This window comes from Hoplias malabaricus, chromosome 1, assembly GCF_029633855.1.
Source record: "Hoplias malabaricus isolate fHopMal1 chromosome 1, fHopMal1.hap1, whole genome shotgun sequence".
In the NCBI taxonomy this organism is placed as follows: domain Eukaryota; kingdom Metazoa; phylum Chordata; class Actinopteri; order Characiformes; family Erythrinidae; genus Hoplias; species Hoplias malabaricus.
In genome coordinates this window covers 26331005-26348662 of record NC_089800.1, presented here as the reverse complement: position 1 = coordinate 26348662, position 17658 = coordinate 26331005, and the positions used below count along the sequence as shown (strand labels likewise).

General features: G+C 39.8%; 1 protein-coding gene across 1 annotated transcript in view; it reads right to left on the bottom strand.

Moving 5' to 3' along the window:
- The window catches only part of nbeab (neurobeachin b), a 342438-nt gene that overhangs the window by 250512 nt on the left and 74268 nt on the right, over positions 1-17658 (bottom strand). Inside the window, exons 5-8 of the mRNA XM_066660786.1 lie at positions 17305-17426; positions 13615-13741; positions 10263-10382; positions 7307-7453 (exon numbers count right to left, since the gene is read on the bottom strand). Of these exons, the coding sequence (XP_066516883.1) occupies positions 7307-7453; positions 10263-10382; positions 13615-13741; positions 17305-17426 (516 nt within the window). The remainder of the gene's footprint in view (positions 1-7306; positions 7454-10262; positions 10383-13614; positions 13742-17304; positions 17427-17658) is intronic.

Sequence of the window (17658 nt, the reverse complement as noted above, 5' to 3'; positions counted from 1 at the left end):
GCCAAAGGCAATGCTCCGGAACATTTTCCCAGGCACACAGACTCTTCCCCAGATCACAGCACTTACCTTCAGGCTGTGGAGCAACAAGACATCAGCCAAGTCTGAGCTCCATTTTCCCGCTTAATATTTCACACCTAACCCATCTGAATACGCAACTGAACGGATGTGCTGAAGGCCTGTCTGAGCATAGTATAAATCATTAATTACTAATAACTAACTGCTCGTTATCCTAATGATAGAGTTTCCAAATTAATATAGCAAACTGATACAATCTGGGAACAATTCAAATAGGTCATAGCCTGCATGTGTAACATCTCCCCCAATGCTGTCTCTACAATAGTTAGGAATAGAATATTGCAGGGTTGAGTCTAGACATGGTCAAATATACTGCCACTGAGTCCTGGTCACACTGGGTTTTTACATAGGCACTGGTAGAATTGGGCATGGCTGTGGAATCAGTGCTGTATTCAGTCCTCCATTTCTGTTCAGCAGTTTCACATTTGAAGAGCCCTGGCATTGTATCATTGGCAGTGAAAGTGTAAGCTTTGTTAGCTTTGCTTTCACTGTGACACACAAACAGTTGTGTAATATCTCTAGTATTGAAAACACAGAAATCAGCACTTCCTTCATGTTGGCTCAGACAGAGCAAAGACTACTGGGTGTGTGTCAAAGTTCACCAAATTTGAACTCGACAAGAAACTCAGCAGGAGAAATGTATTCGTCTGGAAGTCATGTACACAAACTTTACCTGTCGCTGTGAATCTCACTGAAATGAATGGAATTTCTCATGGGAGAATTTCACTGACAAATCCTAGTGTGACCCCAGCTTTAAGCTATTACTTTTGTTTTGCTACAATTCTAATAATAACTATAAATGTCAGTATGTAATGAATGCCATAGTTAATTAAACTAGGAACAATGTAACATAGCTTCTGAAATGAAGGGTATCAGTAGGTAGTTTGTAGCCCTGCTTCAATACCATGTTGGAATACTACATGTTGGAACATTGCTGTGTGGGTTTGTTGGCATTCAGCCACATCAATCTTAATGATGTCATGCACTGAGGTGAAGTGATAGTTTATTAATCCCCCTTGGGGAAATTAAATTTTTGTTCTTAAGCCAAACATATTCCTATGTTTTTTGTATCCCGAACATATTCCTCACTCTGCTTCCCTCAGTGACAGTCCAGTCCCAATCCCTCTTCACTCTCCTTTAGTTGCCCCCAGATTGATCCTACTCATGTTTTATTAGTTTTTTTAGTTTCGGATTATCCGATATTGAGTTGATACTTACACAAACCTTAAAGTAGCTGAATGGTAAGAAACAAATATTAAGGGGTGTTTACAAACTTGTATAACCCAAATTCAGCAAAGACACAATGATATCTACCTCACTCCCACACTCCCATTCTTTTATACAGACCAAAGCTGGACACTGGTTTATAACTACATTTGGACAAATGTGTCACCATAGTAAACATCTTATTTCAGCCCAGATTTCTCCTCATGTTACTTCATTTCCGAGACCTTTTTTTAGTGTCTCTGAGACAGAATTAATGTTCCAAAATGCTTCTCTGTTAAATAAAGGGCCTATTTGTTTTGCACACTTAAATGTCTCTGTTTCTTCTACCGAGATATGGAGCTGCTATCAGACGAACATACAGTAAAGAAGACTCCAGGGGCCTGTGGAAAAAGCTACTTTCATCCCAACAACAAACAATTAACCTGCGTTGCATCAGAAAAATCCCTGCAGAGCACTTCACTCGTGTGTGAGGCTCTGGATGTGAACAGCACTCAAAATAAAACCAAAAGGAACTCCAAATTAAAAAAGAAATACAAAAAAAAAAAAGATAAAAGAAATTTATGAGGAACTCTGTCTGATTTTTCTTTTTTTTCTTTTTTTATATGCCCCCCCTCTCAATATAGGTGACACGTGAATACATGAAAGGCAATAACTCTGACAGAATGCTGGCATAATATCCCCTCACCCCCTCTCAGCAATAACTGATGATGTAATACGAGCTTTTCCAATGCCGTCTCACACTGGGGCTCGATTCCAAACAGCCAGGGAGTATCCGTCTTCCATGTCAGAGGGAAAGAAGCAATAACGAGAGAAGTCTATATACTGAGCGAGCAATGTGGGGACCTCTAAAACTATTTCAGGCACTTGGCGAATGTAGCTATGGCCCCTAAGACCATTGGCACTATTGTTTGTTTTTTTCTTTAATGGTTTACCAGTTAAAAAATTACAAGGCTAACTCACTAAGCTGTGGTTGTTTTGACAATACTTCACGGTTTAATATCTGAAGACCGTTGCTTTTTGTGTTTTAATGAGGATCTAATCAGGATTGTAATGTGTGACCTGTGATGTATTATTATAGTAGCAAAATATAGTGTGTATGTAAAATGTAAACTGTATTCCAAATTTGCTACTCCGCCTGTGGTTAATCAACACTATTAGTCTTGAATTAACAATGAGTGTTCAAAGGTAACACTAACATTCCAGTGCTACTTTCATACTATTAGTGTTGATTAAACACTGGTGAATTCGCTGTGGACCTACCTTGTGTTTATTGTTTTTCCCTGTCGGCCATGATCATAACTTTGTTATTGAAAAGTACTGGGGATATGAATGTGGACCAGGTTTTGCATTCACTTCAGCTGATGCTCAAATTTGCATTCTCTTTACGAAATCAAGTCCCGTGGCCCATGTGCGCTCTGAGGAAACCAGAGCTGGATCTGAAAAGAAGGGGTTCTAGAAAGGTTTATGGCTGTGTTGGCTGTGTAGAACAAATATTAATTTATTCTGATTCAAAATAATGTGATGTGTTCTGTGAAATGCCAGTAGTGCTGCATTTCTCATTTCAGCATTAAGAGACATAAAACAGAAGCAGGAATGTTTTCCAATTCTTTGGTTAAAAACATTATATCTTTGGTTTTATTTATTAAAACAAGCCAACAACTCCACCTCGGGGCACTGTCTGTTTTAGAGTGTCCTCCCTTTGTCTGTGTGGGTTTCCTCCAGGTACTCAGGTTTCCTCCCACAATCAAAAATCATGTTAGCATATGGACTGGTGGTTGGGATATTGGGCTTGTATCCGGAAGTTGCTGGTTCAATCCCCAGAGCCGGCCCTTGAGCAAGGCACCTAGCCCCAACTGCTCCCTGTCCCCGGGGCTAGGGCTGCCTACTGCCCCCTAGTGTTTATTAGTGTGTGTTTCACTGCATGGATTGGGTTAAATGCGGAGAAAAAAATTCTCCGTGTACAAGCACAGTGGCCAACAAAGTGATTCTAATTCTATAATGTGTCAATAAGGGTAAGTGTGTGATGCCCTGTGATGGACTGGCGCCCTATGATTCCAGGTAGGCTCCCCCAAGACATATCCCTAGCTTCCAAAGCATATATGAAGCATATGCTATTGACCCTCATCCCACTGACCCATAACCAAACCACTGCTAAAAAAAAAATCTAGTGAAAATGAGAATTCAGTCAGTAGTTGTGGTTATTACAATGGTTCAAAATGTCTCAAAACAGGTGAAAAATAACTAGAACCAGAACTGGAAGTTGTACTGCTTCTGATCTACATTAGCTGTTGATTTAAAGAGGGCAGTGGGACAAAAGCGGACAGGTTTTTCATCCACTGTGTCCCTTAACTGCTCATTCAATACAGTCCAGTGTCTTGATCAGCCTCTAACAAGCCTCGCCTCATCGCTCATTACCCTGCCCCTTACATCACCCGCTGATGTCATCAGCGCTGTAGCAGACACTGGCCGCAGTGGACCCAGGTCAGCTTTATCTTTTCAGAGTGGTGGTTATTACAGTGCATGTGGCTGATCCAGTACCAGTCTTCACAACTGTCTGTCACTGCCAATGAGTTATAGCAGGAATCACTCCTTTTACGGATCAATCACATAAATTGCAGAGTCCATTAAGAAGTAACACCCCCCACCCCTCCCACCCCAGTTCCCACAATCCTTTCAACACAGCCCTCCAGCACACTGCATGTGCGAAGTTACAGCAAAACAGGTCCGCTGAGGGAAATCATCATTCTAAAACAAAGATAGTAGCACAAGAATAAACATGTTCACACTACAAGTACTTAATTTATTAATTATTTAATGTTTACATATGTAATAATGTACTGACTCTAGTAATTTGAACCGAACGAATGAACGAACGAATAGATCCAAACATCCCTCCTGGTGCTCTCACTGAAAAGTGGAGTGTGTGGAGGTTTGAAATAACTGTTTGTGATCAGTTTTGTTTAAATCATGTTCTTGGGCTTTGAGAAATGAGAAGAGAATTTAAAATCATTTAAATAGAAATATCTGTTACCTTCAGGTGTTTTCGACCATTTGAGATCAGAGCCATGAAACCAGTGGTGAGCTACTGAGGCTCAAAGCAGCAGCCTCTGTTCATTAGAGAAAGAGGCTCAGCAGTGTGGGCAGTAACGCTGACTGACAGGTGAAGGGCTAGTGCTGTGGAGATGCTCAGGGCTTCCTACGAGGCAGTGAGAAATACCATTCACAAGTTCATCTAGGCTGGGTAATTGCCTTCCCCTGCAGTGGACTCTTCATTATTTCCAGCAACCTGGCTGTCATGATGGTGTGTGTTGCTGAGGTAATCGAAGGTCCAGAACCACAATTAATAAGGGAAATGGCCAGTCGACACTGATTAGAAAGAAACCGCTGGGAAAAGTCTTCTGAGGCTCCAGCACTCAAGAGGACAGAGAAGCCAGGACAGGAATTTTTTCCTCAGGGATTGAGTTGTTTTTTTTTTTTTTTTCCAGAGGTTAAAGTGTGGTGTTCAGAAAGCTCAAACCATGCATTTTATTAGTATGGATGATGACTGACTCACTGACTCCCAAGGAAAGTCAAGATGCTCATTGCAGCAAAGCTCAGAAAGAAACTGAGTGGTAGGTTGAGGGTAGTGTAGAGGAAAACATTGCTGCACTACACTGCAGACTAAGGCAGGATTCTCTGGGCAGCAGCACCACACTATTCACTGTACTTTCTATGACAGCAATGGAGGGGTCATCTTGGTTTACGTTCTGTTGGAACGTCTGGTGAGACAGCAGATCCCTTGATATAGATTACAACCACAGCGATAATAAACACACAAACACACCCATGTTTTCTTGACTCTAATTCAGTGAGTGTTAAAGTTGACAGAGTGCTGCAGTGGCATGGTTGGAGTTGGAACTGTCTCCACTTTGGATGGAGAAAAAACACAGAAGGGGGGAGAGAAAACGGTGAGGAAAAAGTGAAAAACCAGCTGCTGTTTTTACTGCTGGATGTACTGCAAATATTACTTTATCCACCAACATCATATTGAATTTTCATTTCCACCTTAACCCTAGAGGCATCACGCTTTGAGGCATGGAAGCACAGAAAACTGCTGGTTTGACGGCTGTGACTGACCACTACGAGCCCCGTGTTGACCACCCTCCCACACCAAACCAACACAGCGCTATGTGTAAAGTCATTCAGTCAGTCTCAGAAAAAAGGGCTCAAAAACCCAGTTATCGGCACTTCTAGCGTTAAATGTGTCACTAGTCAAGGCTGATGTTATCATCCTTATCAATTTGTTTTCTTCCATCTTAAATGTGCTTTTAGGAGGCAGATATTCATTCATTATTTTCAATTTCCATATATTAATTCTAATTCAGATATTTTCAAATTCCATATACTTTCATTTCCACCTTAAATAGGTCAGCTTAGAAGGCTCATATTTATGTTAATCGCCAGCTTTTAAACTTGAATTTTCTGTTCCACATTAAAAAGGTGACTGTAAGGTTTCAAAAATAAGTCTGATTTCCTTGTTTAAAAAACACATCCTTTAAAGACTTTACACCTTTAACAGTGCTGTTATTGTTTACATTGTTTAAACATACCACAGACTTTACACCTTATATCAAATATCGGCACATATTTGTCTGTACTTTACAAAGTTACTGGAAGTTCTACCATAAAGGTGGAAAAAAAGGAGGAGCATGGCAAAATATGATAAATATAAGCACAAAATACTAAAGGTCCCTGGGCAAGACTCCTAACACTGTCTTTGTAACATGGGTATACTGGATAAGAACATCTAGCTAAGGAATGGTTAGAGAATTAGGCTTGGAAACAGAAGGTTTCTTTTAACCAGCAGGATAATCAGGGACAGGGTAAGGGAAGGAAAAGCACTTTCTCCTCTATAAAAACATCCATGGCTAAAGTATCTTTGTGCAAGGCACCTTACTCCAACTTTTATGAAGGTGGCAGGGAACAATGTCTGTTGCCATGGTGTGTGTGTTTGTGCCAACAGCACTAAAAACACCACACTAATCATTGTGTAACAGTGATACAACACAAAAAAAAAAACAACCTGCCAGAGCAGGTTTTCCCTCTGGACACAATTTACAAACCCAAAAGAGCACCAAAGCACTTTGAACATGAGCAACAGAAGGTCGCAAACATGGAACAAAAACAAACGCGAGACACAGGCAAGAGGCTGACTACAGAAACTATGGAGCAAGAACCTATGTCACATTTTATAAAGGCCTAGTACACTTCTAAACACAAACACACTCAACACCCGACAAATCATTCAGGAAAAGCCAGACAATCCCCTTACGTTTATCTCTGGCAACGATGATGCAAGCAAAGATGTGAATGATGAACGCTTACTCAAATCCCCCTGCTTTCTGATGTGTGTTTCAAAGTGATATGAAATCTGTGACAATCTGTCAACATGAAATAATCTATCACAGACAAACGCTAACCCAGGGAAATCCATGAATATTTCAGATTTTAGATAATGACCATGATGTGGGAAGGGAATTTCGAGATTGTTTAATTTCACCTGAAAATAACAAATGCAATGACCTGTGTGTATTCGTTTTGAAGGCAGTTTTTTATTAGACATATGAACCTGGCAATTCTGCTTGGATGCTAATGGCACCCCCTATTGGAGAATCTTTAACCTGCATAACACGAGTGTGTAAGATGTCAAAAGTACTTGGAAGAAAATCAGCTAATCTAATAATGTCCCATATTTTTTATTTTATTTTTTCTTCTATGATAACACTTGACGTGACACAAACCTGGTACCATGTTACATCAGCAATCCAGATCATTTGCATAATCTTTGCCTAAAGGAGAGAGCGTAGAGGGAGCAGAGTGTAGAGTGAGCAGAGTTTTTATATAAGTGGTTCGATGAAATCAGTTAACAGTATTTTTCCTCATTTCTCATCCTGGTGTGGTATGACAGGGTACATATAGGTGTATGGGTAAATATATGATGCCTGTCAGCAGAATTTATACAGACCTTATAGCTAGGGCCCAACTGATGGATGGCGAAGATCTGCGCTGGGTTTAGAGCTTCACTGAACACATAGATGGCACCGAGCTGTCCACAGAAGACTCTGTTAGCATCAGCTGTCTCAGACGAACCCAGGAAACATTTGTCATAGCTCTGAGATACAGAGACAGAGGAGAAGATAGAGAAACATATGAAGTTGTAACATATGGCATCTACACTTGACCACAAGTACCTCGACAGAGCTTTAGTAAGTCCTTTTATAAACAACAAGCAGTGAACAGCATTATTATTATTAATGTAATTATCATAACTAAGTCTTAAATGAAGAATCAAATGATGTTGTAGTCCCTGTTAATACAGACATTCTGACACATCCAAGCCAGTAGGTGTCAGTATAAATGTTGTTTTATGAATAAATGGCTGCTACTTTAAAGTTTAAAGCAAAGCATACAGTCATCACCGACACCTTTGGTCTAATCATATGCAAATGTTAGGGCACCTCCGGTCAAATTATATACAGTCAACTGCAAAAGTTTGGAGACACCTTGTCATATTATAAAGCAGCATATACAAGCATTTGAACACCTCTTGTCAAATCATACAGACTTCTGCCATAGTACAAACACCCTTGGTCCAATTGCACAGTCACATGCAAAACGCAGGAAACCCATGGTCTAATTAATAGATAGGCACTTATTTTCACTTAGAAAGTCAACAAAACATGTAAATTGACCAGTAACATCATCCAATAATTCACTGTAGTGACATTTTATTAGGACACATTAACACACCGTTGCTACTGTTGAGTTCAGAAAGTAGATAACATTATTTATTATTTTTATTTTATATTTTATTTAATGCAGAAATATGTATTAAAACTTTCACTCATACTGTCTCCCTCCTGCTCACTCACGTACACACACATACACACACACACACACACACACACACGCACACGCTGCAAGAAGTTCAGCATGTTTTTTTTTTCATATTCAAGTTGAATATGGAGGTGTTTTATTGTCTGACCTGTGAGCTGCACGCTGCAGTTTTGTCAATTAAAGCTCATGTTCAAATTTTCTAGTGTTCAATGTTGAACTCCATGAAACATTAGCTCAGTCAAATCAAATGTATCACAAAACTACTCTGAAATGTTATAATAAAGTAAAAACCATGGTTTCCTCTGACCAGTTTGTTGTAAACACACCTCTAACTGTTTATATGTTTTATCTATCTTCCAAAAAAATCAAGGAAATGCTAGCATCATGATTAATCACAGAATGTCGCTTTGATTAATGTGATTAGATTTTTAATCGACTGACACCACTAATAAAAATAAAACATCCCTTATTTTTGCTGGCTGATTTTAACACAAGGGAAATTACCATGTTTCCCCAGTTCAGCTAAATAGCAGCCATTGTTTATTTCATTCATTCATTCATTCAATGCCTGTAGCCACTTATCCAATTAAGGGTCGCAGTGGGTCCGGAGCCTACCCGGAAATACTGTATTTAACTCTATATTAATGTGTTCTCTGTAGCAGATGTGTACACTTATCTTCACTTTACCAAGGCTATCCCTCTGCACTTGCTTTCTTAGCTACAGAACAGACGGCTTCAGGAAGGAGAGCAAGGAGTTTAAAGTGTGTGATTCAACTTTTAAAAACATGCAAATGTTTGCGAATCTAAAATAGACATCTGCAGAGTTGTGTCCACTCAGCTCTTTAATGTTTACTCTTTCACTGGATGAAGAAGTAATAAGAGGAATGTAATGCAGTGCAAGGTTTGTTCAAATCTTTCCATCTTCGATCTCTTCGTTCTCAGACGTGGCTGTGTTTGGAGTACGCGTCCTGGCAAAGCTTTACCTTCTTTCAGAAATGGAATTTTCTCTCTGCTTGTTTTTTTTTTTCGAATTATTGTTGTTAGAACTGATCATCTGGAAATATTTACCCACATTGTGTCAACACCATGTCTTCAGCTGTTTATTTTCTCAACAATTAATTCACCGTGTCCTCTTCTAAATGACCTTCTAAAAGACCTCCTTGTTGAGACCCTGGAATGTCAGAGTGCTGATGCCACAACAAGGTGATATGATCTGACCTTAATCGCAAGGTAGCACTGTCACTAATACATAAATTGCAGACACTTTAGGATTGTCCCAAATAAAGGGAAGTAAGAGAACCGAGTGAAAATGGCTTTGTGCTCATTCTTTTTTAAAGAAACCAATGCTGAAACAATCGTTCTGAACGGGGCTGTTTGGACTGGGGGAGAACATTGCTGTGGTGTTTGATCTTGCTGGTATTTTGACCTCTGTTTATATGTGGAAACCCAGTATGATATATCCCCTTTAACTACATTAGCAGCAGTAGTGTGAGGATCTTTATCTCCTCTCTTTATCAGAGGAGCAGACGCCAGGAAGGACACTCAATTCTACAAAATATGAAGTTATGATATACAGATTTAAACTAAGTGTGACATTTTGAACACAGAAGGTTTGCAATGAAATAAAAAGTGGATATGATTAATAATAGTACCCCCCAGATACAATTAATCCAGCTCAGACAGGTTTCTGCACCAAAACTTTTTGGAAACTTTCCTGAAGAATTTACTCACTATAGTCAGACATACACACACACAATACACACACACTCCATCTGTTATGATGACAATCACTTCTTCAAAGGGAGTAAGTGTTTTGAAGCAGCATTGGGAACCAGGGAAGCCTGATGCTGAAAAAGGAAAATAGAAGTGAATGTGCTTTTGCCAGAGTAGGAGATAAAGATTTGTGTGTGTGTGTGTGTGTTGTAAGTGCTGGGGTTTAATTTCACACAGAGCTGATGATCAAACGCAGCGGAGGGAACCCTGCAGCAGTAAATATCAGAACAGCGCTGGGACAGAGAGGGAGAAAGAGAGAGAGAGTCAAAGAGAGAGAATGAGAGAGAGACGCAAAATCTGGACACACTTACATCATTAGTGTTGACGTGCCACGCCATGTCTCCATAAGACACCAGTTGACCGTTCACATAGCAACGGATCTCACTGTTCCTCCAGCGGTTGTAGATGTGCACAATGCTGATCATGTACCACTGCACAGAGAGAAATTAAAAGAAAAATGGTTTAACCAATTTTACCAATGTTGGGGGACTTGACAATTTGCCTTAGCAACAGGAGGCTACATATAGCTGCACACAAAGGAAGTGTCTGACTGCTGTGATATTCGGAAGGAAGATCAAGGTTACCAGAAACATACAATGTTAGACTAATACGGTTAGGCATATGAACTTCTTAATCCATAGGGTTTAATATGATGTCAGCCCACCTTTGGCAGCTATAGCAGCGTTAGTTCTTCTGGGAAGGCTTTCCACAAGGTTTAGGAGTGTGTTTATGGCAATTTTTGACCAGTCTTCCAGAAGCTCATTTGTGAGATCAGACACTGATGTTGACCGAGAAGGTGTGGCTCGCAGTCTCTGCTCTAACTCATGCCAAAAGTGTTCTATTGGGTTGAGATCAGGACTGCACAGGCCAGTCAAGTTCTTTGACACCAAACTCGCTCATCCATGTCTTTATAGAGCTTGCTTTGTGCTCTGGTGCACAGTCATGTTGGAAAAGGAATGGGCCCTTCCCAAACTGCTCACACAAATTTGGGAGCATGAAATTGTCCAAGATCTTTTGGTTTGCTGAAACATACCAATAAGGGGAAATAAGGGGCTTGGCCTAAATCCTGAAAACAACTCCACACCATAAATCACCCACCTACACCAAATTTTACACTTGGCAGAATGCAGTCAGACAAGTACTGTTTTCCTGGCAACAGCCAAACCCAGACTCCATCATATCGCCAGACGGAGAAGTGTGATTCGGCACTTCAGAGAGTCCATTTGCTTGCTCCTGGAAACCTATTGCATGAAGGTCTCTGAGATTCTGCAGAAAGTTGGCGACCTCTGTGCACTATACACCTCAGAATTCACTGACCCCGCTCTGTCATTTTATGGGGCCCACCACTTTGTGGCCGAGTTGCTGTTGTTCCCAATTGCTTCCACTTTGTTAAAATGGCACAGGCCGTTGACTGTGGAATATTTTGTAGAAATGACATTTCATGACTGGACTACACTAAGCTCCTGAGAGCAACTGATTATTTCACAAATGTTTGTAGAAGCTGTCTGCCAAAATAGTATTTTTACAAGATAAGGAATAAAACCTTCTTAACTTTCAATGGAAGTCAATGTAAAAAGATTTTATTCCAAGCTTTTTGTTTTGAGCATTTCTATTGGTCCATTCATCATGAAATTCTAACACAATGTGAAGGACAGCTGTGTTTAAAATATGTAGTTAACTAAAAATCCAAAAATTAACTGGACAGGGACATACATACATATATGTGTGTAAGAAAGAGGGATGTTCCTAGAAGTCTGTTGAGATAAACCTTTCCTCGTGCTCTGTTCTAGTTCAATTTCCTCCTCCAGCAGAAACACAAAGTTCACGTAGAGAACTCTTTTTAAGGGGCAGCCACGAGCAGACAGAGTCTGAAGCAGTAAAATCGGAATTGAGACATGAATAATAGATCAGACGCTGGGCTGGGGGAGAGAGCTGCGCTATGTTTAAAAGCAGGGACACGTCTGTGGTGCTACAGTAACTGAGGGAGCTGAGCACAGTGACAACAAGGACAGCTCTTAATGAGTCTCAGACAGACTCTCCCAAAGCGTCCGTATGTAGATCATACAGCAGAATGGATCAGGGAAAGACACAACACATGATTCTGCACATGCAGAGAGCCAGAGGACTCTCTTACCATACAGCAATATGTTCTTAATAATTTACAGTATCCAAATACTATATAATAATAGGCAACACTTAATGGCCGACATCAGTCCGGACCTGGACCAGGTGAGTGCTTTATACAGATCAGTGACCAAATTCAAAGACAAAATGGTGTCTGAATAAGATTTAAACTGTTTTTGAATAGAATATAATAGTACATCAAAATTCATTCATCAAAAAACAGTCTCCTGCTCTTTTGCCATTTTATAATAAATGTTGCATAGTATTAAATTACAGTTTTTTTTATTATTAAAAATAATTAAAATAAACGATCAATACACAAATTTGTGTAAAAATGATCATTTTTAAATCATCTGAACCAAAACTCAAAAACACTTGGATACAATATTAGCCCCAAGAACAGAACAAATTGATACTTAACTCATATCAAACGCAGTAAAGAATAATTTTTTTTCCACTTACCATTTGCAAAGTACATAATTATTATAGCTATTTTTGTCAAACAAAATTCTAATTGTTATTTTTAATACTACACACCAGTTACATTAAAATAACACAAGAGCGGAGGAATATTTGAAGAAAATTTATTTGAACAGTTAATGTAACAGCTGTTAATAACATCTGGAGCAATGATATATGATCGATTTTGGCACATCAACCCACACAAAAAAAAAGCAGGGTATGGGTCCAAATGTGCGTTTTGCTTTCAAGCTCAGGCACGTTTCTGTACGCCTTAACAACTGTTAACTTTATCAAAGCCATAATTTCACTTACATCTGAGCATTAAAGGAAAATGATCCAGTTTTAATTGAGTTCCAACCCCAGCCAAGTCAAATGGCCATAGATTAAAACGAATTAAATGCTATTGTATGCCTGTATATATTAAATTAACACAGCGGGTGGGGAAAAAAGGCTTCATGATTTTTCATGCTTTTAATCACTGATATAACCCTTAAAATAATTTCACCCAACACCAAGTTCACTTCTAATCACTTCTACAGACCTCAAAATGGACCTAATACCACTGGACCATACATCAGTGCGCTCATTCAGCTGAGTAAGTAAGCAGAAGAGTAGAAAAAATGTCATCTTTCATTGAAAAGCACATATATAGACTCATTGTCCCTTTAACAGCTGGACTTGGAATGGTCCACCAACCAAAAATATCCAGCCCACAGACCAACACAAACTGTTCAAGAACTTAAGAGCTATTGCCTTTACTGTGTGTTTCAAAAGGTAGGTGTTTCTAATAGACTGGACATTGAGTGGACAAAGGTTTTAAACTTCAGCAGCACTGGTGTGTCGAATCTACTAAGAAAAGTGAAACCCACACTGACATGCTTTGGGGGACCAGACCATTGAAGAAAGGGAAAATATACAATATTTTTTACTGCCCTAGGCATTGATCATAGTGACCACAGCTTGCTCCAGTACTGAGGTTACATAACACAACAACATATGTCTTGTCAAACCTTAACGGGGGTTGTACTCACTAACTGTAAGAGTGTGTCTACAAACTTGAAAACAATGTATGCTTACCTTGCGAGGCTGGAAGTCATACTTCACACAGTGCTGGAAGCCTTTGCCTTTGGACTTGAGTGACGTGACAATCAAGCAGTTCCCCACAAAATGAGCTGAATAACCGACACCTTTACTGGTGCGGAAGCTGTTTGAAGACACAAGAACACATTGGAAAACATCACAAACCTTTGTTAAAACCTAAAAGATCAGCTGCATCAGTCTGTGCAGCATCTCCACTGACATCGATGACATGTTTAACTGAATCATCATGCCGGCTGCTGTTGGAGCACCCCAGCTCTACATTTACAAATGCTAATATATAAAACTTATATCATCTGTGGCAAACAGGCATTCACTCAGAATTGTCGGAGTGATTCATACACTAAATATCCCACCTCCATCATCAGGCATGACGTTCTGTAATTCAGTCCTATATAAAAGGATGTACCTTCAGTTCAGTTTTGTTAGTATACAGCTTTTTAAAGCGGAAGAAGGTGTATGTGTTTCACAACAACTCATCCTGGACAAGTGTGTAAAAGTTTGGGTAGGGCCTTTTACAATGCTAACTGATACGAAATAAGGCTACGTTTGCATTAAAAGCCTCTTGACAGTTTACATTCACAAATGTAAGTGGCTTATATCTCTCTGTAATTTGAACAAATCTGTCCCTGAAATGACTCATTGCATTAAAACTGGAAATATAAATAAGTTAGTAGTTCATAAGCATGTGTGCATTGCATTTTGTTCAGGAGGACAGCTTATTGAATGTACATGATTACAACAAGAAGGCGAAAAGATCAGCTGAACATCAAATGTCTCCTTCCACCCTATATAGTGTACAGTAAATGTCATAAAATATCAGACTCTGCACTTAAGTGTGTGTTGTATGTTGAATTATGAAACTGCTCGTATTTGCATATAAGCTTCACATCTTGCAGTCGAACGACAGCCCTGTCTGAGTTTAGTAGTTTTAATTTTATAATGTGTGCATTACATAGGGAGTATGATGCTATTTGGTATGCAGTTTGAGCCGTTCTCATTCATGTTCCATGCATATGAATCAGATATGTATTCAATCTAGCAGCACATATAAAAGTGACTCAATATTAAGGCCACAAATCAGACTTGAGTCACTTCAGCCTGGTAATGTGAACATAGCCTAAGCTTCTTCCAGAATTACAGTGCCAAAACTAGACTAGCCACATTCATACACAAAGCACATTTTAGCTAATCTACTACGTGGGATGAGGGTGTAATTATGGATACATTCCATAAAAACCTACTGTTTTATTGAAATACAATCCACTGAAAACTCTCAAATCACAGAAAGGTTTTTGCTGTCGTTGCCTCAAGCTCGCTTTCAAACATAGCTATAGTTAGCATAGAAAAAGCTCTTGTGTGTCCTAAAGGGTGAGGTAGGAAGGTCTTTACAATAGTCTTAATCCTCTGCCCTTTCCCAGGACACACTCCAAGGCAACTGACAGGGTCCACACACAGATAAATGCCAAGATACAGTTATTCCTGTCCTCTGGCTACAGAACAGCTTCAGTGCCCTGACCTGAAACCTAGCTTAGAGCTTCACAACTAAGTGACAATGGAAATATCATATATCAACCTGAGAAACAGCCCCCCTGTGGACATGCACTGCACTGAGGAACAGTTCTGAGGAATTTGTTTACAGAGGGATTCCAGGGTCCTACTTCCCCTCTGGGTTGGCTCAGAGTTGGCTCAGAGTGGCGAGGGTTGAGAGAAAGGAAACTGAAACAAGATTTGCATGGTGCATCACTCTGGACCTTGCATAGCGAGACATGTATGGGGCCTGAATACAAATAGTATGAACACAAAAGGGCTGTCTGCTGTCTAAACATGTCCTAACCTTCTATAAACAAATTACAGCATATATTTGTGTGTGTGTGTGTGTCTGTGTGTGTGTGTTAATATGACTATATGTTGCTCTACATACTGTCTTCACCACAATTCTCCCTGATCTTCAGTGCTCAGAAGCCCCACAGATCATAGTGTTGCTTCAGCGTTGAGAATGATTTGACGTGGTGGTGGTGGTAGTGTTTTAGTTTGCTACGGGACTGAGAATATTCCACCAAAAATATCCAGCCAATAGCATCATGTGTTCTCACTCTTTATGAATATTAATATAAATATATAGTCACTGTCCAATCAAAAACAAGTATCTCAACTTTTTGCCTATATTTTTATTTTACAACATCATTGGAACACAGCACCTGTCCTTGACATTCTTCAAGTTTCATGTGACGATATATTCTTCTTCCAGGAAGTACATCTTGATAGCTCCACATCCTTGCAGACCCACAGTGCTGTCTCCTCTTAGTGAAAAGGTGGAGAGAGGCTCCAAACATGTGTTTGGTGGTTGTTACGGCTGCCATCAATTCTAGACCTTATATTTTATTAGAGGTGTATATTTTTATTTATTATATATTAATAATTTAACTCGAGGGATACTGCTGTACCAAAATAACACAAGCTAAAATACCACCATCATTGACACTGCCTCATCACCCAAATTATACCTGCTCTGTGGCAGTATTGTAGGGGTCCTGAGCATTAAGGAGCATGGTGGATAAGAACGTATGCAGAGCAACAGGTGGACTACAGTGTGTAATTTTAGAACTATATGGTCAGTGGAGCTGATCTAATGGAAAATGAGTGTAGAAACAATGTAGGTGTTCCTAATCCAGTCATCATTCAGTGCATATTCTATTCTTTGCTGAAACTGGATAATTCTCGTTGTAAACTCCTCAGGGATTTCCTTGGCTTTAGCACAGTACTTTGCAAAAAACAAGCAAAGAAAATTTGCATTTCCAATAGTTTTTATCCCAAGTCCAGAAGGCTCAGAAATAATGACAAAGACTTCCTTCTCATTTTGTTCCATTTTCCACAAATGTTTACACAGCACTTCCGTCCTCACCACTATCCATTCACACACACACACACACACACACACACACAGACTTTTTTCTACACTACGGCTTTATTCCATGCATCCTGGGACGTCTGAAGATAAACACAGCACTTGCAGGCTATTGATCTCAGCTTTAATTAACCACAAGTCCCTACACAAGGCATTCCTTCTGTGCTCCAGACATTAAAAGCCCAAATTAATATGACTTTGCCCCCGCAGGCATCCGCCTCTGATTCTGGAACGTTCCCCCTACCCCAGGTTCATGATACTATTCATGTAATCAGCAAAATCTGACCTAATTTTCATTCATGCAGCATAATCCTGTGCATCATCACAGAGAAAAATCCCTTAACAAAGCTCGTTTAGCACGTGGTGGACAGCAGGACATCAGGACATCAACACACACAAAGTGGAAGGCGCCTGATAATAATCTCTTTAAAAGAGCAATCGCTCATTTTTACCAGCAAATATATGTGAAAAAATGTTATTCATTATAATTTTAACCTTTATCCTGTAAGAAGCATCCAAACCCTTTAATGTCCTTATACATACTTCCGTAAGGTATAATGACTCTATGATGTACTCTACCAAAGAGTTGAAGTTAAAGGGTTAAGAAGGATAAATCTGAAATATAATCTGAGGAAGAATCATTGGAGGATATGACTTATTCCTGCTTTAAAGATGCCAGCTGCTGATGGTCACTTTGTCACCAGCTGTTGGTCCTTTAATTGTCATATCGCTGGGTGATGGTGGGATGATGGTGAACTGACCAGTAAAGGTAGGGTTTGTCCTTGTCTACATTGATGTTGTTGAGGGGGTCCATGCGGAACCAGGTGTTGAGACTGAAGCCGTTCTGATAAGGCCACTTGGCAATGGGAGGTAAAGCAATCGCCTGAAACAAAACATAAAGGTCAGGAAATTCTTATCATTGCAGATAACACAGGCTCGGTTTTCACTCTGGCCCTGCCATGATCCTAGAAAACACATTAAGCACACACACAAAAACAAAGTATTCATTCATTCATTGTCTGTAACCGCTTATCAAATTCAGGGTCACGGTGGATCTGGAGCCTACCCGAAATCACTGGGTACAAGGCAGGAACACACCCTGGAGGGGACGCCAG